Genomic DNA, 27,930 nt, shown 5'->3' on the forward strand with positions numbered 1-27,930 from the left:
AAAAGCTTCTTGAATTGACTTGAATGGCACTTTTCTATCCATCCTTTTTTATTTTTATTTTTTATTGATAGGCCCCATGCAAAGTCCCAGAAAACCTGGAGCCAATCTAAGGGGTCTGGTGGCATGTGGCAGGGGAGACTGTGTTTAGGATGCCAACCTATCAAAGGGCACAGTCACTCACTCACACACCACAGACAGTGATGCCAATCAGTTTAAAACACTGAGGAAACTGGAGTAGCTTGGAAAAGTGAACAGAACTAATAATAATGATATTTGGATGATTGTGTTCCTAATAAAGCGACCAGTAAAGTTTAAAATGTCAATAAATAAATATTAATAAGCGCTTATACTTGTGATTTCTGAGTGATTCTAGTATTACTGATATTATCTTTGGCACTTATACTAATTATGCTAACAATACAATAATAATATGTGAGTAATTATGCTAATATGCTAATAATTAGAGATGATATACATATATATCTGCGCACTGGTTTTGTTCTCTGTTTATATCAGAGATTAAGTAAAAAAACTAACAAACAGGTAGTCCAGACTTGTGTGGTAGAAACAGTAATTTTATGGATAAACTAATTTTTTGTTTAAAAGCACTTTATCCCAATAGAACACAGTGTAAACGCTGTTGAGGACCTGCTGTGTTGTGCTTTAGGATTCTGACTGGAGAAGGAGGAGGCAGCAGCACCTCCGGCTGGAGCTGTTTATTTACATTATTATTACGATCATTATTATCTTTATACACGTTATTCACATTAATCGAAACGATAGGTACGCTGGAACAAAACCAACACGCAGATTTCTAATGTAATGAACGCAAGAAAACAGAATTGTTAGCGATTTACCGGATTGACGCCTGCATCATTGGCTAAGCGTGAATCATCCTTAGCTTAGCTTAACGTTACAACCGGGATGTCTCGCGTTAAGCTGGAGGCCTAAAACTGTATTATTCAGCCGTCTGATTCTCAGACAACAACATATCTGTCTCATAATGGAAGAAATTCTCCGAAAGCTTCAAAAAAACGCGTCTGGGAACAAATACAAAGCTATTCGTGATGGCTGTTGTGTGGCGTGTGGTAAGTGTTACACCTGTCAATAGCCTGAGGTTCTCCCTGTGGAGCTTGTGCACTATTTCACCCTCATTTATCTATTATTTACACACTTGTACAGTTTTATTCAACACAAAGCTTTCTTCTTAAAACCGTTTTGTAGCCTATGTATCATGGCGAAGCTGCAAAACAAGCTTGAATGCTGTATTAATATGGTTCTCCTCCTATTGTTTGAGCTATTATTATTATTATTATTATTATTATTATTATTATTATTATTATTTTTATTATTATTATTATTTTTTAGCACAGTAGTATTTTATAAAAGGTAGATTCTCCTTTATGTGTCTGTTTTGTTTTGTGCCTTCACGTGAAACTCAACAGTTTCATACGAAGATATTCTTTTACTCTACAGCAGCTGAAGAGTTTTGGTGTATTTCTCAGGACAGAGATATCAGTGGCAGCTGAGTTGCATCTACATTTAATATTGACCTCCTAAAGTGCATTTTTATAGTCCACAGTAGGGAACTAAAGCAGCAGAGAACATCAAACTAACTGCATGATAAATGTATACAGGAAACAGGTCGCATCCTTCTTCATACTTTGTTAAAAAGCCCCCCAGATTCATTCAGACTAGAAGTGTGATTCATGTTTCACAACCAGAAGATGTTTTGTTTGCACATCACAATGTTTAGTTTTTAAGGATCACAATGTTTAGTTTTTGAAGATTACAATGTTTTTAAAGATCACAATATTTTGTTTTTAAAGATCACAATATTTTGTTTTTAAAGATCACAATGTTGGTAAAACGTAGCACATCCTCACAAATGAATTATTTGTCCTACTATTCATTTGGATTTTCAAGAATGATTACTAGAAATGGCTCTGTTTTGTGGATCAGTGGCCATCTTTGTCCTAAGAAATCCTTAACCTGAACGTGTTTTCTGTGAAAAAATACTCCGATTACACAAACAGTTAATCCCTTTGCAGACTGCTTTTCAAAACCACTAGCGTGCGTCCTCTAATATTTCACCTTACTAAGTGATTTGTGTGAGATCTGCTGTATTAATGAATAAATGATGCTGTGAAAAAAACTGATGCTTGTGCTGTGATGACCGTCATAACATATTTTCACGGAAAACCTATTGGATAAAGCTGTGGGATTAGCAAAAATCTCTTCAGAAATAATGCAGTGTCTTGCTGGATGTGTTAATAACATACTGTAGGAGGCACAACAATGTGAGACTAATGTGTTTATTTTTGTATTTTTATGCAAATTCATTCATACTCAGGCAAAGCTGTCCCATGAACAGTTGAGTAATGTGTTTATTCACTTTCTCTGCTTGCAACAGAAACCCTGGAGGCTCAAAATGGATCAGTTAAGATGTCAGCATCTAAGGTCAGGTAAGCAGCGTCTTGGGTTTTGTTCCTGCTGGCTCACTGAATGGGTTTGTGAGTGAGAGCTCAGGCTGAGTATTATTGCCATCTCTTTGTGCTCAGCTCACAGCAATATCCAAACACGCACCACAACACCTGACTAATTAGGTTTTTTTTTTTCAAGCCCATTACTGAAATCAGGTGGTGTCCTTGTAGGCTTGAAATGCGCTAACCAACATATTAGAAAGCTAATGGTTGAAATTTTGTGTAGGCAGATGCCTCTGGCAATTGACTATAATGCTCTCTTTGCTTCAAAGACTAACATATCCAAATATTTATCTGCTTTATCCTGGACTTGAGTCAGGAATACACCCTAACTGAGATACCAGTCCATCCCAGGGCTCCATGCACATACTTATTCCTTCCTAAAGGTGGAACGTTCACGTCACACCTTCAGGGTTGTTGGTACGATTCCTGCATCAGCTGTTCGCATGGAGTTTGCATCTTAATATCCATGGAGTCCCCTGGGATAGGCTCTGAGCTCCTTGCGACCAGATAAGCAGTACAGAAATTGATAAATGGATGGATGAATAAATTCCTTCCTTGAGGCTCTTTAGTGTAACTAAGTCATGGGAGTTGGAGGAAACCTGGGATTGTTTTTTCTGGGATACTGGTTCTGGTTCAGCAACGTATGACATGGTTCCAACTAGCTCACATTTCATCTACCAAAAACAGTCTAGAGGAATTTGGTCACATTGTGACCTCAACCTCATAGGCGCTTACTATAAGGAAATGGTGTGTTAGTCAGATTTTCTTTCCAATTCTAACTACTCCAAAAGCAAAAGCAAAGGAATCCGTAATTCACTATTGTTTCTTGTGCTTAGTGAGATGGGATCTGGGTTGGGGAATGCTTTATTGACCGTCGACTCTGTGCTTTTAGGGAGAGATGTCTCTTCCCACTTAAGCTGGCACTCGAGTCCAAAAACCCAAAGCTGGCTCAGACAGCTCTCACAGGAATGCAGGTGAGACCATTATTTTGATGATACAGCCTATTTTTTAGATGATAAAAAGCTAATTAAGAGCAATTTGCAGTTTAATAAATGTTAAATTACAAAATGCATGAGATTTGAAAGCATTGAAATACTTTGATTACTTTGACAGGCCTTATTTGTCTTATTTAATTGTCTTATTTGTCTGGGCATTTTGTGTAATAATCTATAACATTATTATATAGTACAGATGTAATTAGTAAGATCTGATGAGATCTGTAATCCTGTCTGTCATCCTGAACATGATGTCATGGCAGAAGATCCTGTGTGAGGATCGATTTGTCACTGTGGAGCCAGAAGCACCAGAGAAGCAGCTGTTGTGTCAAATGCTGGACGCCGTCAACGTGACCCCCATGCTTCATGAAGATCTACAGGTGGAGGTCATGAAGGTCAGTCGGTATATTTAGACTCTAACGTACACAAATGTACCAAAAGCTAGTTGTTGTTTTTTTTTTTCTTCTTGTATCTATTTGAATGTGACATTTTGAGCTCTTGTTTTGTCTGTTTAGGCACTACAGAGATAACGTTAGACAAAGCATGACTTTAGTTTTCTATGTTGAACATTACGTCTGGGGCAGCTGTTACATTCCAGCTAATACAACTCCAAAGTGTTAACAAGAGCTATGCTTCAAGCTTACTACAATTTTACATGATCTTTTTCTCAGAATTAGAAAGTAGATTTTCATTTTTCACCCCATTTTCTGAACCTAGTCGTCGTCTTCGAATGTAAGTGCTGTCTGCCCTCTTCTACAGGGTTGCAGTGATTGACAGGAGAGCAAAAGCCAATCTCCTTCCTTTTTTTAAATGTTTTTTTTTTTTTAAAGTCAAATATCGTCTTAGTTTATGGGGTTCTAGCTGGCTATTTCCCAATAAGCCGTCTGATGATGTCAGTAAATAACGAATGGTTTAATGCTGCAGAGAAACACATTATAAACCTATTCAAATCTCACATCATGTTCATTTAACACTTTAAACACATCTTTACTTTTTCGGCTATTCTCTCAGATCTAACATGCAATATTTTAGCTGGAAACTTATAAAGCTTTATTTTCTTTTTTTTTTCTTTTCAATTTTAGACCAAAAACTGAACTGCATTTGGGACAAACAAAAACATGCAAAAATCTGATTTCTAATTTGAGCTCCTGTCCAAATTTAGGCCCGGCCAAGTGCGGATTAATTTATGCAGCACCATGTGAGGTGTCAACGTCAAAATGTGCTGTCTCCCTTCCAGCATGCATAATCAATTCAGTGCCACTGTGGCAGACTCTGTTCTGTTACTGGGGGCTATCGCCTACTGTCTGTAGATGCTGTGCAGTTGGATAGATTTGATATGGCACTGTACGTAGAAGTCTTGGGATGAGGAAAATTGTCTTATTTGTCTGGGTACTTAGGCCAAATTCACTCAAGGGATCGTGATTTTTTTTGTCTATTTTAATGTAACCTTATCTATCTATGTGTGTGTGTGTGTGTTTTGTTGTCGCAGGTCTTGCTTTGTATCACATACTCCTCCAGCTTTGAGTTCAATTGCCACAACATCTTGAGGATCGCAGAGGTGAGAATGTTTATTAGAAACTCAAAGCGTAACTCGTTATTGTTTTTCATAAAAGCTGATCAGGACAGCAGGACAATTCTGTCTCTCTCTCTCTCTGTGTCTTTCTTTGTCTCTCTCTGTCTCTCTCTCTCTCTCTCTCTCTCTCTCTCTCTCTGTTTCTCACTCTCTCTGCCTCTGCCTCTCTCTCTCTCTCTCTCTCTCTCTCTCTCACACACACACATGCACACACATCCATTTGTATCTCTCTCGCACAGCTGGAGGGATGTTGTCATCAGCAGCTCACAAATTAAAGCGCTCTCGCTGTCTCACTCTATCCCATCTGTCTCTCTCTCCGTCTCTCTCTCTTTCTGTCTCTCCTTTTCTGACGTGTTCATATGACTCAGTGTCTGGCCAGATATAAACCCATAAAGTACGCAGCCTTGACTAACCTCCCCTCCCCTCTCCTTTTTTAATTTTCCATGACAGGCAGCCAACCTGAATAAAATGTTTTTTTTTCTTCTGGTCCTTAACATTTTCGCCATTCTGTCACCACGGTGACGAACATCCTGTTATTAGACAAGACGCCACGTCTGAGCGCAGAACACGTGGATTGTCTATTTGTTCGGCAGTGTCCTTTCCATTTCAGAGGGTCATGTATCTTACGATGCGAACAGGGAAGGTTCCATTTTAGATTTTCTGTGCTGCTGGAGCAGATTGGATGCATCCAGTTACTATTTGTTTAAACAAAGACACACATTCACCAATGAGCAGTGATTTAATCAGAAACTTTAGACTTCCACAGCTGCTTATAGTTAATTATAAAAAAATAAATAAAAGAGGTTTTTTAACTTTATTTTTAAATTATTGCTATAGAGAGCAATAGTACTATAGAGAGAATAACATCACTTTCATCACAACAACATTTCAGTCTATTCTTAGAATTCAGCCACAGTTTTTAAACAGGGTTTATATCCAGACTCTGAGGCGGACAGTTAACATTGTACTGGGTGTAAAAGATCCATTCAAAGATCCAAATTTATACTGATTTCACTGTGTGAAGATAGAGAGAGAATGCAAAATGCTCTACTGCATGGGTGTTAATAAAGACCCCCGTCGTTAATACTGACCCACCGTCCCCACTCAAATTTATGACGGCCATTATTCACAGGCATTAGTTGATGTTGGTGGTGGATTTATTTTCTGTGTGTGTATTTGTGTGTTCTACAGGTGTGTATCCAGACCTACATATCGAGTTGTCATCAACGCAGCATCAACACAGCAGTAAGGGCCACACTTAGTCAGATACTGGGAGACCTCACCCTTCAACTACAGCAAAGACAGGACAACTCAGTGAGTCAGCCCCACACACACACACACACACACACACACACACACACACACGCCGGAAGCTTTGTCAACTCAAAAATTGTGTGATTTACAATCAGATCTAAGCAATTACCAGAAGATTAAAAATAGCTCGAAGTCGCAATTTGATGGATATTTTTATAACTGTTTAATGTTTAATCTCAGGACATGTCGAGACAAGTGACGATGAAATTAAGCTGATCCTTAAGGATCTCTGTTCTGTGTTTGTAGGGTTCGGATGAGCGGGAGCGAAAGGTGCCTACAAGCAAACGCAAAGGTACATTTTAATTATGATTAGCACAAGCAACCACAAGCTAATCAGAGAGTCAGTTATAACACCCTGTAAGTCACTTTCACTTCCACCTTCGCATATCCGTGCACTCACTTCTTCTTATGGCCGGTTCAACTGTATATTTAAGCATATCATTTTGCGTTTGCAGTTAAATCATTTGAAATATTTATCTTTTGATAAATAAAGGGAGTTCTGTAAATAGAGCACTTACATAATAAATGACATTAAATATCGTTGATCGTCATAAATCGTAGGTTTCACTGTAACGTTCACATGAAGGTTTTTAAGGTCTTTAAGCCTCATGAAGGTGACGGCGAGAACGATGTAGCCGGCTTTGATTTATCGTTAACGCAACATGTGTTTGTGCGTTTGTTAGATTTTTCTCCCACCACCGCAGCCCTGTATGAGGACGTAGTGACTGTTCTCACTGTATTCTGTGAAAAACTGGAGTCTGTTTCGAGGTAAGTCTCTGACCCGTATTTGTATCTTGAATTCGTATTCATTTTTGTAGCGATGCTGTTACCCTGTCCAAGATGAATCATTTGTAATGAAATGCGATCGGCGTTAACAGCGAGCCTCTGACAGGAGTTTGCCTCTAGGCGTCGTTATCATTCCCCGTGTCTCTGTTTCTGTTGTGCACGATCACTCATGGTGATGCAATTTTGTTCTTTCTTTGACAGTGAGAACCAGCTGTTGCAGCTGCTGTATCTAGAGTGCATTTTAGCAATGCTCAGCAGCTGCCCTCCCACAATGCATCTGAACCGCAACTTCACAGATCTTGTCTGGTAAAATGTGTCATTCGAGATATAATTTAAGCTGCACAAGCATGATATCTGTGATGATGTGCATCATGATGTAGAATAAGGAAAATGATGCAAAAATAGTTGTATAAATGTCAGTCATTTTATACAGAACATAGTAAAAAACATTTGTTTTTCATTTGTTGTACATCGGTTAGTGTGTATGTAAAAGTTAGATGTAATAACATGGAGCTGAAGGTTTTTTTTTTTGATAATTTTACCCTACAGGAAGCAGCTGTGTCCAGTTCTAGTGGTGATCACAGGAAACCCTGTGAATGATAAGACCATCACTTCTGCTCACGGAGCCTCGTTACCGGAGTTGGATGCTGCACTAGGGTCAGGGGTTAGTGATCAGGGCCGGGGTTCTGGTTGTTCCTCCAGTGCCCCTGCCATGATTGGACCGGTGATCCGCACCATCTGCTACATCGCAGCTGAACTTGTGCGATTAGTGAACTGCATAGAATCCATGAAGCCTGTGCTGCAATCTGTCTACCACCGCATCCTGCTCTACCCTCCTCCACAGCACAGACTGGAGGCCATCAAGATAATGAAGGAGGTGGGTTTTAACGTTACATTTATTCAAAATTCATTAACAGTGCCACCAATTCTGTGAGAATTACTTCCATGTTGTATAGTTTAAAGACATCCTGTTTCTTAAGCTCACTTAAACTCACTTCTGTTTTTCTGTTGCTAGATCCTCGGTAGCCCGCAGCGCTTATTTGACCTGGCTGGCCCATGTGTTATTGAACCCGAGACCAGGAAGAGATCTTTCTCGAAGAGGAAATCACATCTTGACCTTCTTAAGTTGTAAGTGTCAAGATCATATCAGTAAAAGAGCTTGTGCATTAGACTTTGTGGTATATTAGACATACCCCTCCTCGAACCGCCACCTTATTGTGGTGGAGGGGTTTGCGTGCCTGAATGATCCTAGGAGCTATGTTGTCTGGGGCTTTCTGCCCCTGGTAGGGTCTCCCAAGGCAAACAGGTCCTGGGTGACAGGCCAGACCAAGAGCGGTTCAAATACCCCTTATGAGTGGTTTAAAAACAAGGTCCGTGACGTCGCCCGGTATGGCGCAACCGGGGCCCCACTCTGGAGCCAGGCCCGGGGTTGGGGCTCGCATGCGAGCGCCTGGTGGCCGGGTCTTACCCCACGGGGCCCGGCCGGGCTCAGCCCGAAGGAGCGACGTGGGGCCGATCTCCTGTGGGCCCACCACCTGCAGGAGGGACCGTAAGGGGCTGGTGCAATGTGGATTGGGTGGCAGTCGAAGGCGGGGGCCTCGGCGACCCAATCCCCGGACACGGAATCTGGCTCTAGGGACATGGAATGTCACCTCGCTGGGGGGAAAGGAGCCTGAGCTGGTGCGGGAGGTTGAGAGATACCGACTAGAGATAGTTGGGCTCGCCTCCACACACAACTTGGGCTCTGGAACCCAACTCCTTGAGAGAGGCTGGACTCTCTACTACTCTGGAGTTGCCCGCGGTGAGAGGCGGCGGGCTGGTGTGGGCTTGCTCATAGCCCCCCAGCTCAGCAACCATGTGTTGGAGTTCACCCCGGTGAACGAGAGGGTCGTTTCCCTGCGCCTGCGGGTCGGGGATAGGTCTCTCACTGTTATTTGTGCTTACGGGCCAAATGGCAGTGTAGAGTACCCGACCTTCTTGGCGTCTCTGGAAGGGGTGCTGGAAAGTGCTCCAACCGGGGACTCCATTGTTCTACTGGGGGACTTCAACGCTCATGTGGGCAGCGACAGTGACACCTGGAGGGGTGTGATTGGGAGGAACGGCCCCCCCGACCTGAACTCGAGTGGTGTTCTGTTATTGGACTTCTGTGCTAGTCACAGTTTGTCCATAACGAACACCATGTTCAAGCATAAGGGTGTCCATCAGTACACATGGTACCAGGACACCCTAGGTCGGAGGTCGATGATCGACTTTGTGGTTGTTTCATCTGACCTCCGGCCGTATGTCTTGGACACTCGGGTGAAGAGAGGGGCGGAGCTGTCAACTGATCACCACCTGGTGGTGAGTTGGATCCGATGGCGGGGGAGGAAGTTGGACAGACTTGGCAGACCCAAACGTACTGTGAGGGTCTGCTGGGAACGTTTGACAGAGTCTCCAGTCAGAGAGAACTTCAACTCCCACCTCCGGCAGAGCTTCAACCAGATCCCGAGGGAGGTTGGAGACATTGAGTCCGAGTGGACCATGTTCTCCGCCTCCATTGTCGACGCAGCCACTCGGAGCTGTGGCCGTAAGGTCTCCGGTGCCTGTCGTGGCGGCAATCCCCGAACCCGGTGGTGGACCCCGGAAGTAAGGGATGCCGTCAAGCTGAAGAAGGAGTCCTATCGAGCCTGGTTGGCTCGGGGGACTCCGGAGGCAGCTGATAGGTACCGGATGGCCAAGCGAGCTTCAGCCCGGGTGGTTGCGGAGGCAAAAACTCGGGTCTGGGAGGAGTTTGGTGAGGCCATGGAGAAGGACTATCGGTTGGCCTCGAAGAAATTCTGGCAAACCGTCCGGCGCCTCAGGAGGGGGAAGCAGTGCCCTGCTCACACTGTTTACAGTGGGAGTGGGAATCTGCTGACTTCGACTGGGGACATCCTCGGACGGTGGAAGGAGTACTTCGAGGTTCTCCTCAACCCCACCGACATGTCTTCCATTGAGGAAGCAGAGGCCGAGGGCTCAGTTGTGGACTCGTCGATCCCCCAAGCTGAGGTCACTGAGGTAGTTGAGAAGCTCCTCAGTGGCAAGGCACCGGGGGTGGATGAGATCCGCCCTGAGTACCTCAAGTCTCTGGATGTTGTGGGGCTGTCTTGGTTGACGCGCCTCTGCAACGTCGCATGGAGGCTGGGGACAGTGCCTCTGGACTGGCAGACTGGGGTGGTGGTCCCTCTGTTTAAGAAGGGGGACCGGAGGGTGTGTTCCAACTACAGGGGGATCACACTCCTCAGCCTCCCCGGAAAAGTCTATGCCAGGGTACTGGAGAGGAGAATTCGGCCGATAGTCGAACCTCGGATTCAGGAGGAACAATGCGGGTTTCGTCCCGGTCGTGGAACACTGGACCATCTCTATACCCTCGCCAGGTTGCTGGAGGGTTCATGGGAGTTTGCCCAACCAGTCCACATGTGCTTTGTGGATCTGGAGAAGGCATTCGACTGTGTCCCTCGTGGTGACCTGTGGGGGGTGCTCTGGGAGTATGGGGTCCGGGGCCCTCTGCTAAGGGCTGTCCGGTCCCTATATGACCGGAGCAGGAGTTTGGTTCGCATTGCCGGCAGTAAGTCAGACTTGTTCCCGGTGCATGTTGGACTCCGGCAGGGCTGCCCTTTGTCACCGGTCCTGTTCATTATCTATATGGACAGGATTTCTAGGCGCAGTCGGGGGCCGGAGGGAGTCCGGTTTGGGGACCACAGGATTTCGTCTATGCTTTTTGCAGACGATGTTGTCCTGTTGGCTTCCTCAAATCAGGACCTTCAGCGTGCACTGGGACGGTTTGCAGCCGAGTGTGAAGCGGCGGGGATGAGAATCAGCACCTCCAAGTCCGAGGCCATGGTTCTCAACCGGAAAAGGGTGGCTTGCCCCCTTCAGGTTGGTGGGGAGCTCCTGCCTCAGGTGGAGGAGTTTAAGTATCTTGGGGTCTTGTTCACGAGTGAGGGAAGGATGGGGCGGGAGATCGACAGGCGGATCGGTGCATCTTCTGCAGTGATGCGGTCGATGTACCGGTCTGTTGTGGTGAAGAAGGAGCTGAGCCGCAAGGCGAAGCTCTCTATTTACCAGTCGATCTACGTTCCTACCCTCACCTATGGTCATGAGCTTTGGGTCATGACCGAAAGGACAAGATCCCGGATACAGGCGGCCGAAATGAGTTTCCTCCGCAAGGTGGCTGGGCGCTCCCTTAGAGACAAGGTGAGGAGCTCGGTCACCCGGGAGGAGCTCAGAGTAGAGCCGCTGCTCCTCCACATCGAGAGGAGTCAGCTAAGGTGGCTCGGGCATCTGTTTCGGATGCCTCCTGGACGCCTCCCTGGGGAGGTGTTCCGGGCATGTCCAACCGGGAGGAGGCCCCGGGGAAGACCTAGGACACGCTGGAGGGACTATGTCTCTCGGCTGGCCTGGGAACGCCTCGGTATTCCCCCGGAAGAGCTGGAGGAAGTGTCTGGGGAGAAGGAAGTCTGGGCGTCCCTGCTTAGACTGCTGCCCCCGCGACCCGGCCCCGGATAAGCGGTTGAAAATGGATGGATGGTATATTAGACATGTTTCTGTTCTGTTTTTGCAGGGTGATGGACGGCATGACAGAAGCTTGCGTGAAGGGTGGCATTGAGGCTTGCTTTTCCTCTGTTTCTTGTGCTTGTGCTCTACTGGCTGCCCTTGACGAGCTTAGCCAGGGACGTGGCCTGCATATTGACCAGGCACAACTTTTGCTGCGTCGATTGGAGGACTTGAAAGAAGGGGAAGAGTTGTCCAGGGAATCAGTGGAGCTGAATGTGGCCGAGTTCCGTTGGCAGCGACGCGTGCTGTCCTCCGAAAACACCACCTGGGAGACTGCCATTCCTGAACGCAGCCCTGATATCAGCATCAGCGTCATCACTGACACAGGACAGGTTACTCTGGAGGGGGATTTGGGCCGAACCGCCCAAGTGGAGTGTGATGACGATGCAAGATTACCTTCACCTTCCTCCTGTGGAGGTGCTGCAGGGGAAAGTGGTGTTCCTCCAGATGTGGTCCAGCGTAGCCATGCCCTGGCGTACCCAGACCTCACCAACTTCCTGTCAGTTGAGTCTCGCATGCGCTCACATGGCTCACGCTACAGTGAGAGTAATTTCAGTATGGACGAGCAAGAGCTCTCGCGTACAGAATTTGACTCATGCGATCAGTACTCCACAGCTGCTGAGAAGGACTCGGGACGATCAGACGTTTCAGATGTTGGTTCAGACAATGGCTCGTTGGCTGACGATGAGCAGACGATGCGCCCTGGTCCCGCCCATCGTACAGTGCGCACCGCCGCACTTTCACTCAAGCTACTGAAGAACCAGGAAGCAGACCAGCAGAGTGCCCGTCTCTTTGTTAAGTCCCTGGTGGGATTGTTACCACACCTTCTGGACCTGCACAGCCCTACTGATGCGGATGTCGCGCTACAAAACTTCTCCTCAACTTTCTGCTCGGGCCTCCAAATAGGTACATTAATTTTAATGTATTTATGTTTGGTCATGTCTCCTAGCGTTCTGGTCCTAAATCCATGATCTAAGTTGTTGTATCTACCATGAAGTATGTAGTAAAAGTGAAACTAATCGAATACGGTGTTTAGTATTCACAAGAGGGAGAAATGTATTTCTGGGCCCAGGAACACTTTGAGTTTCTGTTCCCCTTCAGGTGGGGTTCACTCTCCTGGCTTTGAAGGTAGTGAGAATCTAAACTGCCAGGCTCTGATGAATGCAGACGGATTGTATTTGGTGTCCTACTATGCCTTGCTACTTAACCTCAAACTGAGCACCTGTGGTTACTACCAAAGGAAACCCGCTCCTCCCATTGTCACTCTGGTAGGAACATCAGCTTACCTTTCCTGAGGTGGCTACTTAGCTTTTAATTTAAATACATATACATATATATATATATGTGTGTGTGTATTTGTGTGTAACCATGAGATTGTCTCAACAGAAAGAGTTTGTGCATCAGATCCAGAGCAGTGGCGTTCTAGTCGTGCTCTCTCAGGCCTGGATAGAGGAACTGTACCACCAAGTGTTAGAGAGGAACCTGCTAGGAGAGGCTGGATACTGGGACTCCACTGAAGAGCACTCACTCCCTCTTATCACCATGCTCACAGGTAACAATCACCCAGATGGAGAATGTGGAGCTTGTTTGGTCACGTGTAATAAATTGTACTTTTATGAGACTCAGTTACACTGGTAGGAAAGCTGGAGAATCAGGAGAAACGTGTCTCTTTCTTTTCTTTTTTTCTTTTTCTTTCTTTTTTTTACCTTTAGCACATTTCAGCTGTTGTCTCGTGAGTTCAATCACTGATCCAGATTTAAGTTAAACACACACAAACACGTATATACACACACACACACAAGTGAGAATATGTACTTTTCAGTGTGAAAGGATTATTATAAAATATGACAAGAATTTCTTGTGCACATTGCAGATGTGGATTTATCACATCAACACTCTCGCTCTCTCTCTCTCTCTCACTCTATCTCTTGTTTTTCTCTCATTTTTTCTTTTCAGATATTGATGGACTTGGCAGCAGTGCCATAGGAGGTCAGCTGATCAGAAGAGCGTCATCACAGTCGTCTTTTACAAGTGATAAAAAAGACAATAACACTGTGTTGGCAGGTACAGTGTTTGTTTTATTTAATTTTTTTGCAGCACCTCCCTGTGTGTTTGTGTACACACTGTTTGAGTGTGTGTACAGAAGGAAGTGCGTGGGGAAGGTTTTCATCACAAGCACTTAGGCAGCTCAGTTTCCATGTCAACCAAGATAAAGTCTAAGTGCTGGTTAAATAAAGAATGTTCCTGGTTTGGAGAGTACTGTAGATACTGTAGCGCACTTAGAGGGATTGGGACACAAAGGAACAAGCATAGAGACAGGATTAAGGCAAGCAAGGTCGTGATTTTATTATTCCTCCCAGGTTGGTGCAATCTTAATGCAGCAAAAGGTAAATGAGAAAGAATATAATAATCAGTTCCTTCCTTTGCGGTGCTTGGGAAGAAATCCCGGCTCCAATTCCAGACAGCAGAAGGGGGGGGGGCGCTGTGACCAGGGGAAACAGTCCTTCTCCAGGAGTATACCATGGGCTGGATCGGCGATCTGAAGCTCTGGATCCACGGGAGGTCCTTGAAAAGAATGCCAAAGGGATAACGTCTATTCGTTCCATTAGGCACGCCCCCCTTACCTCCCTGTAGCCGCTGAGCCTGGCTCTCCCGTGTGTTGCACAGCCAGAGGGTGAGTGCTACAGCGGCGCTCCTGATTGGCTCTCGGCTTTTCGGCGGGAATTCTGCCGCCCCGCCTTGCACGCTGAATCCTTTTTAGCGTTTTCTCAGCGGTGCTGTCCACGGTGCTTAATCGCCGCCTTTTTAGCGCTTTTTGGGGGCGAGGAGCGGTATCTTGGCTGTGTGGGACGGCGGTGCATGCTCCGTCGTCACAATACCATATGGCTATTCATGTGTTGTGCCTATTCATTTTTATACATCTGATTAAAATGTATTTCTACAAAGTATATGTATATTACTGAGTCAAATAATTCAACTTTAAGTGAAGGTATCATCCTTTACAAATACTAAAATAAGTTTAATAACTACTTTCTGCTAGTATTTTCAAACACTTTCAAACACACACACACACAATTCTCTCGTCCTGTAGCTGTGGTGTTTGCATGATCTTGTATGTATAAAGATGACTGCTTGTGTTCTTACTGTGCACTATTGGTATCTCTTACACACAATTTTCATGGTCCTAAATTTTGCACGTTAGTATAATTTTTGCTCGTACACTTTCTTTTTGCTGTAGGTGTAATGTTCGCACGGTACATCCTGATTGGCTGCTGGAAGAACCTGATTGACACACTGTCTACTCCTCTGACGGGCCGCATGGCAGGAAGCTCGCGAGCTCTGGCCTTCATCCTGGGTGCAGAAGGCGTTAAAGTGCAGAACCAAAGAGAGAGAGAAACCATCTGCCTCAGTCTCGATGGCCTGCGCAAGGCTGCCGCACTCAGCTGTGGTTTGGGTAATGAACGAACACACACCATCATAGCTGATAGTGAAGAGGAAACAAAGTATGAAATAAGATATTGGAAAATTCACACTTTATGTTAAAGTAGCATGTCTGAATCATCCTGACACAGTTTAAACTACAGCATGTGAGTTCTATTTTAGGGTCTAAACAGAGTCTGCTCTAACCGAGTCTGCTCTAATCAAGTCTGCCAGATGTTGAGCTCTTAATAAATGTGTGAACGTGTGTGTGCTTACATAAATGTAGGTGTAGCTGCCAACTGTGCCTCAGCTGTAGCTCAGATGGCAGCAGCTTCCTGTGTTCCAGAGGAGAAAGAGGAGAAGGATCAAGCTGAAGCTGGAGACGCTATTACTCAAGGTACACACACGTACACACACACACACACACACACACACACGTTTTATGGCAGAGTGAATTTAAAACAAATTGACTATGCAGTTCAGAAGCTTAGTTAGAAGCTTTAATGGAAGATTAGTGAAGGAATTACTGCTCTTTTTAGAGATAGTCCTGAACACTTTAGGAGGAGAGGATTATTTGCAAATGAACATATTTTGTAATATAAGTTTTAATCTTTCTAACTTTGATACAGGTTAAACTTCGTATTAGAACAAAAGACAGTTGTGTAATCTTGATGTTAGATACATATATAGTCATATCCTTCACACATTACCTGGTTATACTGTATGGTTATAAACTCTGGAAAAAAAAATTATTTTGCATCATTTATCTATTTACAGTTAAAGATATACTTTCCAAATTAATTGTAATTAAAGTTGTTAAACAGTTATGCAGTTAATTGTATGCAAAAGACTTCAAAATAAATGATCTGTTACACGACAATGTATCAAAATCAGCCAATATAATGCATATATATTCCCCCCCCTGTCTTCTTACACTGAAACTGGAATATATATACCCTGACCTTAAATGCTGGGGTTTTACATGAGCTTCTATTTCATGATACATTTTTATTTGCCACCGCCTTGTTCAAGGAGACGTGTACGTCTTGCTTCTGTCCAATTTTATGATATTAGTTAAGCATAGAATGGAGCAGAAACTGGAGCAGATGGGTCGGGGTCAGGGAGTGAAGCTGCACACTGCTCATATGCTCTGCATGGATGCCATCCTCAACGTGGGTCTAGAGATGGGCAGCCATAATCATGATTGCTGGCCACATGTCTTCAGGTACATGTCCTATCATTATTGTTATTTTGATATGTTACTTTCAGTACATAAGCTGGTTTCAAACTTGTTGCACGCAGATAGCGTTTGTATGACTGTAGTAAGGAATTATCATGAATAACACAAGTGTATGTATAATTAGATGAAGATTAATGTGACAAAAAGTCAGAAAAACTACACACAAGCATATTTTTGGGAGAGCTGGTATTGCTTATACTACTTTACTATCTTCTGAACTTAGCTGATAACCTGAACTGAATTACACAAGTCTCCTCACATACCCTGAATTCTCCCTGCACTTTTATTTCAGAGTGGTGGAGTACGTGAGCTCGCTAGAGCACAGCCACTTCAGTGATGGGAGTTCTCAGGCTCCTATGACCATCACTCAGACTCAGCAGGCTTCGTCGGTAATGGGAAATCCAGAGCTGAGCGTAGAGTCTGTCTCTGATCTGGAGCTGAACCTGAGTCACCCAGTCATCCAGCCCACTTCCATCCAGGATCTGTTGCGTGAAAACAGCAACGCGAAAGGTTTCGATCTGCGGGGCGGAAGTCTCCTGACAGGCAACAGTGCTGCTAAAGTTGTCTGCACACTCTCCACACAAGCAGATAGGTATCACATCAAGAGAGATTTGTCTCTTCTGTGACTTAATCAGTAACAGGCAGTCATAATGTAGTGACTAAAGGTGACTACTTACTACAGTGACTACATTAATTTGTAATGTGTGGCTTTTTCTTTACTCCCTAAAGAGTGTTTGAAGATGCAGTGAGTAAACTTAACCTGGTGGGTCTGGTGGGTTTCCTGCACCAGCTGAGGAAAGCCTCACAATCCCAGCTTTTCAACTCAGTCACAGAAACCGGGGACTATTCCTTAGCTATGCCGGGTATGACATCACAGTTATGTTCAATTTCTTCTCTCACCCAGACCTCAGTTGTGCATTAAACACAATTATGGTTGTATTTAATTGATTTGTTTTTTTTTTGTTTGTTCTGTTAATAAAGGAGAGGCTAAGTCAACACAAGACAAGCGCAGCGCTCTTCACCTTTTCAGACTGGGCGAGGCCATGCTTCATATCGTAAGGAACAAGAGTCGGCCCCTTCTGCACATGATGAGAGCCTGGAGTGTGGTGGCTCCTCATCTGGTGGAGGTATAAAAATATATCTGAGATTTCAGTGTGATATGTGTACCAAATTATTTATTCCGATTTCCCATGGAGACAGTGTAGAATTAAACGTCACCCATCTCAGAAGCAAAACATGACCCTGAGTGACCCAGTTGCTGTCCTGCCTCTTGTACTTCTTCCTCTCCAGGCTGCATGTCATAAAGAACGGCATGTGTCCCAGAAGGCTGTGTCGTTCATCCATGACGTCCTGATCGAGGTGCTGAGCAGCTGGGCTGAGCTTCCACACTTCCACTTCAATGAAGCGCTTTTCCGGCCCTTCGAGCACATTATGCAGCTGGAGCTCTGTGACGAGGACGTACAGGACCAGGTGAACAGAACACTGACGCCTGTGCAGTTTCTCAGCCGTTACTATTATCAGACAGTTCATGCGGTTCGAATGACCAGGCCAAGTTTTTCTTCGATGATCGCTAACATTTACTTTGTTTAGAAGTGAAAAAAAAAATGCTCAGTGACTTTGGTGAATAAATGTTAGATGCCTTCGGCATTAGAAAATTTCTGTTTTGCGGTATATATGCAAAATTAAGAACAAAAATAAATAAACAGCAATTAAATGGAATACTTAAAGTTAATTAAAGGTGGGGTGCACGATGTTGGAGAAATGCTTCAGAAAACTGAGTCGGGCCGAATAACAAAACAAACGTGTAGCCAATTAGCAGAAAGGGGCGTGTCTTGTCAATATGCAGCAGAGAGAGTGTTCAGTGCGCATGTCTGACATTAGCCGAAAGCGATTGAAACATTGACATGGCGGATAAAAACGAAAAGCGAAAAAAGGCTTACAATAAGGCAAGAAGCAGGACCCGTGTTAATATAGGATCAGCTTTCCAGCGCTGGAGAGAACTGAACGTCTTCCGCCATAATAGTTGCCGGGGTTATGTATGTATATGTGGGGGCGTAGCTATCAAAACAGGGGTGACACCCATTTGGGTTAGGAGCATGTTTGTTTTGGTGATTTCAAATGTCAGCATTGGCTTTCAAACATCGTGCACCCCACCTTTAAGATAAAAATAATTTTTAAATATCCCAAATATGATTAAATGTAAAATGAATGTAATTCCAATTCTACGTGAATTCAAAACAAAACAAGCAGTAATAACTGGCCCCATTTCACTTTTTCTCTTTGGCCAAAAAAACATTTATTGAGGTTTGTTTGTACAGTAAATGCAAACAAACTTAAATTTGTCATCCATTTTCAAAGGATAGTTGCAAATACAGTTTAATTTTACAGGTTAAATCAGTTTGGAACATATCATGAATTTATTTATGAATGTTATTGCACATGATGTTCACTCTGTTCTTTCATTATCATGGCTGTAAGGTGATCACATCCATCGGGGAGCTGGTGGAGCTGTGCTCTCCTCAGATCCAGTCAGGATGGAGGCCGCTCTTCAGCGCTCTGCGCACCGTGCATGGGAGCAAGAACGACATGAAGGACTATCTGATTGGAGAATACTCTATGGGTCAGTGAAAGTTCTCTGTGGGTCAGTAAGAATACTGTCTGATTTGGTGACAGAAAACTCTGTGGATCACTGGGAATACTTTGAGGAAGTACTCTGTGATGTATTGTACCTGTAGTGCAGATACAGTGACTTTACTTATAACCTTTGATTTTTTTTACGTAGGCAAATCCCACGCTCCGGTTTTTGACGTCTTTGAGGCTTTTATTAACACAGACAACATTCAGGTTTTTGCCAATGCAGCAACTGACTACATCATGTGCCTTATGAAGTTTGTAAAGGGATTAGGTAAGATGTCTTCACTACATTTGTCTGGTCTTCAGTCATCTGTTTTTATGAATTGAATGCATGAAACCCTGAAAGAAGATGGCATTCATTAAAAAAAAACACAAATCTTTTTGGATATTCGTTTCACATTTTGAATCATTTGGATGGAAACATTCAGTTAGTAGGTTATTCTACTGTACACACTAAATAGGTTTGTATAACGTTGTGACCCAAACTGATTTGCAGGAGAGGTGGATTATAAGGAGATAGGTGATTGTGTTCATGCGAATGGATACAGCTCTACAGACCTGTGCCTTCCTGCCCTGGATTATCTAAGGAAGTGCTCACAGGTCAGTTATAATCTGGTTCAATAGTCACACAGCCAGATGACTAACAGTCAGCAGAAGCTTTGGAGATGGTACGCCATTGGTGATGTAATACTGATTCGTTAAACAATAGCTTGATATTCACATTAAGTATAACTTACAGTATGATTCGTTTAGAAATACTATAACAGGTGCAAGTTAGAAGCTGCTTCAAACAATTTGGTGGGTTTAGAATTGTGTTTAACACTGATGTTTATGGGTCACAGCTGCTGGCAAAAATCTACAAAATGCCTTCAAAGCCAGTGTTCCTGGGCGCGCGGCTGGCCAGTCTTCCCATGAGAGCCCAGGAACGCTCAGTTAGCAGCGAAGACGGTATTGACTGCGTTTTAGCCGAGTTCGATGACGACACAGGTGATTCCTCACACTGGCTACTATATGTGTGTTGATCTAGGAAAAAAACAGCCGATGTCACTTGTGGCTGAATTCAAAAAAGAAAAAAAATTTGTATTTGAACAAAGTTTTTCCACGTATAATATCAGAACAAACAAAATCAGAATGGACTCTTCCCCACTTAGTAGACTTTGATGCAAAAGATAAACACCTTTCAGTGCAGTAGGTCTGATGATCTTAATGCATATATGTTAATCGTATGAAAAATTAGCATAGTTGCTTGCTGCAAATTTCAATTATATACATATGTATAGGATCAAATACATTTTTTTGCTGTTCGTATGTTCGAAATCTGAAAGTAATTTACCCTGTTTTGAAAATAGATTTTTATGCACATAACAATAACATGAGGTAATTTATAGTTAATGTAAACCTTTAAGTAAAGATTCTATAAGAAAAACAACATTTTGTGTTTTATGCAGGTCTGATCCAGGTGTGGATTTTGCTGTTGGAGCAGCTCACCGCAGCCGTGTCTAACTGCCCTCGTCAGCACCAGCCACCCACACTCGAACTGTTGTTTGAGCTGCTCCGAGAAGTCACTAAAACTCCAGGTAAGTGTCAAATGAACAACAGGAAACAGCATCTACAAGACCAACTAACTTAGTGCTGTCTTTACTGACGAACCAATTTCCTCTCAGGCCCAGGCTTTGCCATTTTCTCAGTCATCCAGCTCCTTCTTCCCGTCATGTCGCTGTGGTTGCAGCGAAGTCACGGAGATTATTCATACTGGGACATCGCAGCTGCAAACTTCAAGCACGCCATTGGGCTTTCATGCGAGCTGGTGGTGGAGCATGTTCAAAGTTTTATACATTCAGGTATGTGTATCACAGCGTTTTGATGATCGGTATAACACACAGTTTCCAAAGACACAGCATTAATAGACAATGGTTTGTTCTTTGATTCAAAAGCAAGCAAATGGAGCAACTGGACGGTGGAAAATGTGTTAAAACCTCCAGTTAAAATGCTGCCCAATACTTAAAAAAAAAAAACCACTGTTTATGAACTTTTTTTTCTCTCTCTGTATAAATGGTAAAGTTCTCAGACCTGTGCACTACATACAAGATGAAATAAATCTCCATTTTTCCTATTAAAAAAGCTTATTGCTATCAATGTCAATTATTAAGCAGCTTTGTTAGAATACACATAAATGTATGAGCCAGCAAGAACATTCATTTAGATTCGTTTTGTTCGTCTCGTCCTGTAGATATGGGCTACGAGAATCTTATTAACCTGATGCTGAAGGACTTATTCAAGCTGCTGGTGGCTTGTGTGGCTGAACCTGCAGAGACCATTTCCAGAGTTGGCTGTTCCTGTATAAGGTTCCCTGTGTGTTTGTCTGTCTAAAATAAAATGTCTTCCTGTGACTTGCTCAAGTTGCTAAAAGAGGCCAAAATGTTTTCTGCGTTCAGATATGTTCTGGTGACAGCAGGGCCTGTCTTTACAGAGGAGATGTGGAGGCTAGCTTGCTATTCCCTGCAAGATGCCTTCTCAGCTACACTTGAACCTGTCAAGGTGAGCTAAGAATTGAGAGTTCTAAGTCATGCGTTGTTCAATAAGAACTTAAAAAAAAGTATTATTGCACAAGTTATCCAGTATGTAAATAACCAGCATGCAATATACCAGGTTGCCATTTCTCTTTTGCAAAGAATAAGCAGAAAACAGGTACTGTACCTCTCCTGAATTAAGTCACTACTGAGTCACAACTTAGATTCAGTAGATTTAATAGATGTACAGTTTACACAGTACTACACACTGGTCTTCAATTAATAATATTAATAATAATAAAATCACTCCCCAACGATCTCCAAGCAGAAGAGGTAGCAAACTGAACCAGATGTATCATTAGTGACGTTTTCTCTTCTCGTCCTGTAGAACCTGCTGGCGTGTTTCCGAAGTGGTTCTGACACATTCACAGGGGACGCGTGCGAGGTGAAAGTAGCTGCCCCAACCAACTCTGCTTCCGCTGAAGCTGAGTACTGGAGGATCCGTGCCATGGCACAACAGGTACTCTTGGTACCCTAACCCTAACCCTTTCATTATACTATATATATACTGTATATATATATTTTTTTCCTAATTACATCACTGGACAAAAACATAGATATAGATAAAATATAGAGACAGACAGACAGTTTTCAGTGTTGAATTAGAGTCTGTTCCCACCTGGAGTCCCATTATTCTTGAGATTTACTCACATTTCTCTATAATATTAACCAATATAAAGTGGTTTATAAGATAAACGAAAGAAATCAGACGATAAAGATAACGGTCATTTTAAGACTAAATAATAAATTCATCCAAAATATTGAACACAAGAAACGAACACTAAAAAGATTTGACACGTTTCCATTTTGTGCATTCAGGTCTTTATGCTGGACACTCAGTGCTCTCCCAAGACTCCCAGTAGTAAGGAAGGATTCGAGCATGCGCAGTCATGTGTGCTGATCATCGAACTTCCTGCAGACCAGCAGTCCAATGGCCATGTCCAGAAGAGGTTAGATTCATGTAGTGTTAGATAAAATATAGACCACCACACAGTTAGCGATTTGTAGATTATGTGTAATCGTCATCGCTTTGTCAACGGTACAAAAGAAATGCAGTTTCTGTCATACTGTGTTTTGAAGTCTTCATCCAGGTTCACTGGTTTCCACCAGTTTGCTTGATATGCTTGTAGACTGTGTGTATATTATCCAGGATAGATACTGGATCCAGCGCAAAATGAATGAAAGACAGGTGTAAATGCAACTTGTAGAGATAAACAAAAGAGGAAAACGTATATAATATGGTTATAGTGTATAAAAGGGTTAAAGTCCACCCAGGGGACGTCTAGTCTAGTTAATGCAGTATTTGGTTTCACAAAGAATTCAGTGATTACATTTCATATTTTATGTCTTATTTGTATTTTCCTTCATGCTTAACACGGTGCAGGAAAATTGGGTAAGTTTCCCTGTGATGGCTGTGATTCACCTTTCTTATAATCTCAAGTGAGAGATGACAATTGCTGTTTTCTTTCCCAGTATAATCTCGAAGCATCTAAAAACCTTAACGTCTCATAGGAACCATGTTACACGTTAATGTTACGTTGTAATGTTACATTTTACATTCTAAGAATTTACATTTTAAGAAATCTAACTGTACTGGGGAAACAGCTTATACTTTCGGTTAGCAACACTTAAGGTTTTTTTTTTTTGTTTTTTTTTAAAGGATTCCGTTCAGGACGATTGTGGTGAGCTTGCTGTCCCACCAGGTGCTGCTGCAGAACCTCTATGACATCCTGTTGGAGGAGTTTGTGAAAGGCTCCAGCAGCTCTGAGAGTCAGGACCGATTAACACCTGTCTCAGAGCCCAAAGGCTCTGGTTTTCTACGCTACATCTCCATGCAAAACCTGGCCGTTATCTTGGACCTCCTGCTCGAATCTTACCGCACGGCCCGGGACTTTGACACACGTCCCGGCTTGAAATATCTACTTATGAAGGTGTCGGGCGTGTGCGGTGCCGCCAACCTGTACCGCCAATCTGCCATGAGCTTCAATATCTACTTCCAGGTACTTTGGTTTAAAATACATGATTTTGGAAATTTGCAGAGGAATACAGTTAATATTAAGGTGAAAGGAATCGAGCGCAGGTTGTGCACAGTCACGCACAGGGTCAAATGAGGGACAAAAGGATTCACAAAGAAGGCAAGCACATGTATAAATTATATGGGGATATTAAAACAGGGGAAACTAGGCACTGGTGAAACCATGATTAGGGTTATGGCCATGGCAGTCATGTATCAAAGAACATACTACTAGGCTACCACTTTTGGGTCATCAGGAAGACCCTAATCAGCTTCTCTGCCCGGGTTGTGCAGTGACCGTCCTGTAAGTTACAAACCAAATCAGAGTTTACTAGAGTAACGTTCTTTTTATTTCTGCTGGTGTTTCCAGGCTCTGTTGTGTGCCTTGCTGACCAACCAGGAGCAAATCACTGTGGAGCAGGTGAAGAAGATCCTTAGTGAGGAGGAGGAGGAAGAGGAAGATGAGGAGGGCAGCTCGGATTCGTCACAAGCCTGCTCATCTGAGGACGAGGACATGTTTGAGGAGACGGCGCGTGTGAGTCCACCACGCCGGTGGCGTACGCGCCTGCCTGCTCTGAGCACCCAGCCTACCAGTGGGGCAGATTGGGCGTGGCTGCTCAAACGCATGCACAAACTCTGCATGGACCTCTGCACAAACTACATTCAGATGCACCTAGACCTGGAAAACGGCAGCGATGAGCCGCCTCCTATCACTCGTCCCGACAGCATGTTCTTTCTTCCACTCTTCCCCTCTGAGAGATCCACCCCATCAACAGGCGACCATTCAAGCCGTGGGACGCCCTTGGAGGACACCCCTCGCCTTCACTTGCCCAACACACCCTCCTTTGAGGAGGAGGAGAGGAGGAGGAAGAAGGAGTGGTGGGAGAGTGCCAGCAACAAGCTTTACACCATCGCCACTGACAAGACCATCGCCAAGCTGATGATGGAGTACAAGAAACGCAAGCAGCAACAGCAACAGAACCATGGTTCAATGGCCAAGAAGGCAGGAGAAAGGATGACACCAGAATCGCCGGGGCCACAGAGACCTCAGCAACTCCTCGACCAGAGGACCATGAGGCACTCTTTTAGCGCCGGACCAGAACTACTGCGTCAGGACAAGAGGCCACGCTCGGGTTCTACCGCCAGCTCGCATAACATCTCTCTCAGAGACTCTGAGGCTCAGATACAAGTAGGCGGATGCATTTGTGACGTTTTTAATCTCTGAAAATCATTACTCATCATCTGTTATTTGTTGTTTACTTCATATATGTTCCTGGAATAGAATGAAAGTAATGCAGACTACTTATTAAATATTTTTTCTTGTACACACAGGCATGGACCAACATGGTCCTCACCATCTTGAACCAGATCCAGCTATTGCCAGACGCCACTTTCGTGGCCCTGCAGCCAGCCATGTTCCCCTGCTTCAGTCAGCTCACGTGTCACGTGACTGACCTCCGAGTGAGGCAAGCGGTGCGAGAGTGGCTGGGACGTGTAGGGCGTGTTTATGACATTATCCTGTGAGGAGCTTGCTGCTTTCTTGTCCTTGTGAGCTGACTAATTTACTTTTCTTCTTGGGATTTGCTGACTGGGATACTAAGGGTGTCTTTTAGCCTTTTCTTTTGCATTCTGTGCTCTGTATTGTGTGAACATACATATCAAAGTGATTTGCAGAACAATTCCATCGAAAACGTTTACCTTGTTTACTTATAACACAGTGTTGACTTCTCCCATTTGTATTACTTTCGATTCCTAGCCAATTATTTATTGTCCGTCACTGAGCTTTAATATCTATTTCCACTGAATATGAAACTGTGTTTACTTTATGCACTTTTGTACCCTCCTTTAGTAATGTGAGTTTAGTGCCACTGTTCCTGGCTTATAGGCCACACATATCTAAAACTTCTTAAGTGTTTGGTCTAATGTTCAACCTTACTCTCAAAGTGTTTAGAGCTGCAAAGGGATTTTCTTGGTTTTCTTGCGACAACATTCCGATATACAATAATAACGCAACAATAATCTAACAATCATTCAAATTCCTTCCGCAAAATCAACATTAGTATCCTGTAGCACACATTTACATTACTGCTCTTTACACAGCACCTAAATGATCTCCGAAACCCGACTGACCAGCTGTCTAATGCACAATTACTCTCTCTGTGCTTATATCTTACTCAAAGATTAAACTATGATTTATCCCGGGTTTACAGAGAAGTCAGATTCGCCACACCGATCAACCTGATTATCGCAATCCTGCCTCACAGCATCACTGACCGGTGAGGATTTTACCTGAGCATTTTAATCTATCGTTAGTACAAGACACCGCGTATCCACTTTTGTATTTAAACATGATCGTATTTAAACTTTCTGCTCTTGGAGCATATATTTGCTTCATTAGTTTCTTCAATGTAAATTCAGTGGGCAGTAACCATGAAGCTTTAACTTTGCTGGTTCTGATGATCATCCATTCCCAAATCCCACTTACGTATTAGTCTCGTAATTTGTGTATAAAGATTTGTCATGTTGTGTACGCATCAAGGGGATGATTTTGTTCTGCTATGCATAAAATACAGTACTGCTGTCAGACAAGACAGGGTTTTTTTTTGTTTTACCTTCGTGTAATATGCTTCATGGTCAAAAGTATGTGGACCATCTGAGCACCACACTCATATGTGGTGCTGGGGATACCTTTAAATGTTCTAGCATTACATGTTCCCTTTAATTGAACTAAGCTCCATAAAGACCAATGTTGACCAACGAGTCCTTGACCTCAACACAACCGAACAACTTTAGCCGACACTTTCGCTTCGACTTTTCAACTCCTCAGCCGACACCAGTCCCTGATCTTACTAATGATCGTGTAGCTGAAGGAACACAAAGATTCCCACAGAACAACTTCAAAATCTAGTGGAAAGCAGGAAAATACATCTGGAATGATTTGCTCAACAAGCACGCGACGTCCAGGTGTACACGTACGATTGGCCGTATATAGCTCACGTCACCTCTAGCTGCAAGAGCGCTAATTAAAGCAGCATCAATTCATCTTAAACACCCATCTAACATACTTTTAAAAACTACGCTGGATTTGAATGTAACTTTTTTTTTTTTATGTAACTACTGCTGGTGAAAATAACCAAAGACCCGTGTGGACATGTTTTGATACGAAGTGCTTAAAGGTTGTTCTTGTAATGTTTCTACTATCACTTACAGCCTTGAGAGTGGGATGACTGGTGTGTTCTTAAAGGACCTGCGCACTTTCACTTTTCTTTCGAACACAAATCACATTTTCAGCCCCATCACTCAAGTACTATTCGATCAGCACTTTTTTTTTTAAATAATAGACTTTTCGTTTTTAGCAGAAAACAGAACGACGATGCAGGATCTGTGGAGATTTTGACGATTTGGTAAGTACATGTTAGATTTAAAAAAAAAAAAGAAAGAAACATTTTGACTAAAGCAAAATATGGTTACACCTTTTTTATGTATTTTCTAAAAAAATGCCTTCTTCACTGCAATCGACGGTATAGTTTATAACGGTTTCTATAACGTCTAAAACGTCACACTACGGCCGTTGTTCTGTGGCTAGAATACCCTGGTCTTCTATTACGTTGCTTAGCAACCAGACCTTACTGTTAACAGACTACTTTTCATTGTTTCTTGCAAAATTCATTAAGAATAATTGCATATTTGACACCAGATTTGATCGTATTGTTTTTGTTAGTTTTATAACAGAATCGAAATGTATTATATACCGCTATGACACTAAAACCGTGGCTCAGTGGCACTCCAGTGCTCGTGTAACTATAATGCTGCGCTGCATATTCTCCTGATTATGAGTCCTTTTGATGTACTAATGGCATAACGTGTTTTTTTTCCCTTTCTTTCTTAAAGAGTCTAAAAAAAAAAGTTGCATTATTTATTAATACTTATTTTATGTGACAACAAACAGACTACTGCGGTATCCTGTATGTGTACATGCTAAATATACATTTGCCAATGATTTATGTTGTATGTGTTGTGGAATAAAAAAGGTAACTATGTAGTAAATGTGGGTTTTTATTTCAACTGACCAGAACCTTATATTCAGTATATTTGTCACTAGTGGATAGATTTAATGTTGAGGGTTAAAAGTGCAGCATTTTTGTTTCTAGACCTTTTTATTAGCTGAGGAGGTTCGACAACTTGTTTAAAGGTCACGCAAGACCCGTGCATACAGTACCATCTCAGACAGACGGCATGCCACGAGGTCAAAGGTTTTGCACATAGACTTAAGTCAGGATTGTCTTCGTAGCTTCTATGTTCTTCTGGACTTCAGTGATTCTG

General features: G+C 43.2%; 1 protein-coding gene across 1 annotated transcript; it reads left to right on the forward strand.

The window, feature by feature from the left end:
* Positions 1-683: 683 nt before the first annotated feature.
* Positions 684-27,654, forward strand: arfgef3 (ARFGEF family member 3). The gene is made up of 35 exons (XM_060871904.1): positions 684-1,088; positions 2,414-2,465; positions 3,379-3,460; positions 3,745-3,876; positions 4,971-5,039; positions 6,246-6,368; positions 6,615-6,660; positions 7,052-7,136; positions 7,356-7,460; positions 7,704-8,031; positions 8,170-8,282; positions 11,737-12,635; positions 12,831-12,997; positions 13,116-13,281; positions 13,686-13,793; positions 14,968-15,183; positions 15,436-15,546; positions 16,224-16,374; positions 16,682-16,981; positions 17,119-17,252; positions 17,371-17,516; positions 17,680-17,859; positions 18,868-19,009; positions 19,172-19,294; positions 19,520-19,623; positions 19,866-20,010; positions 20,472-20,600; positions 20,688-20,864; positions 21,254-21,368; positions 21,459-21,561; positions 21,922-22,053; positions 22,413-22,543; positions 23,254-23,593; positions 23,978-24,796; positions 24,940-27,654. The coding sequence occupies exons 1-35, from the start codon at positions 1,004-1,006 to the stop codon at positions 25,129-25,131; spliced, it is 6,450 nt and encodes a 2,149-aa protein (XP_060727887.1). The 5' UTR covers positions 684-1,003; the 3' UTR covers positions 25,132-27,654.
* The last annotated feature ends 276 nt before the right edge of the window (positions 27,655-27,930 follow it).

Source organism: Tachysurus vachellii, chromosome 6, assembly GCF_030014155.1.
Source record: "Tachysurus vachellii isolate PV-2020 chromosome 6, HZAU_Pvac_v1, whole genome shotgun sequence".
Lineage (NCBI taxonomy): Eukaryota > Metazoa > Chordata > Actinopteri > Siluriformes > Bagridae > Tachysurus > Tachysurus vachellii.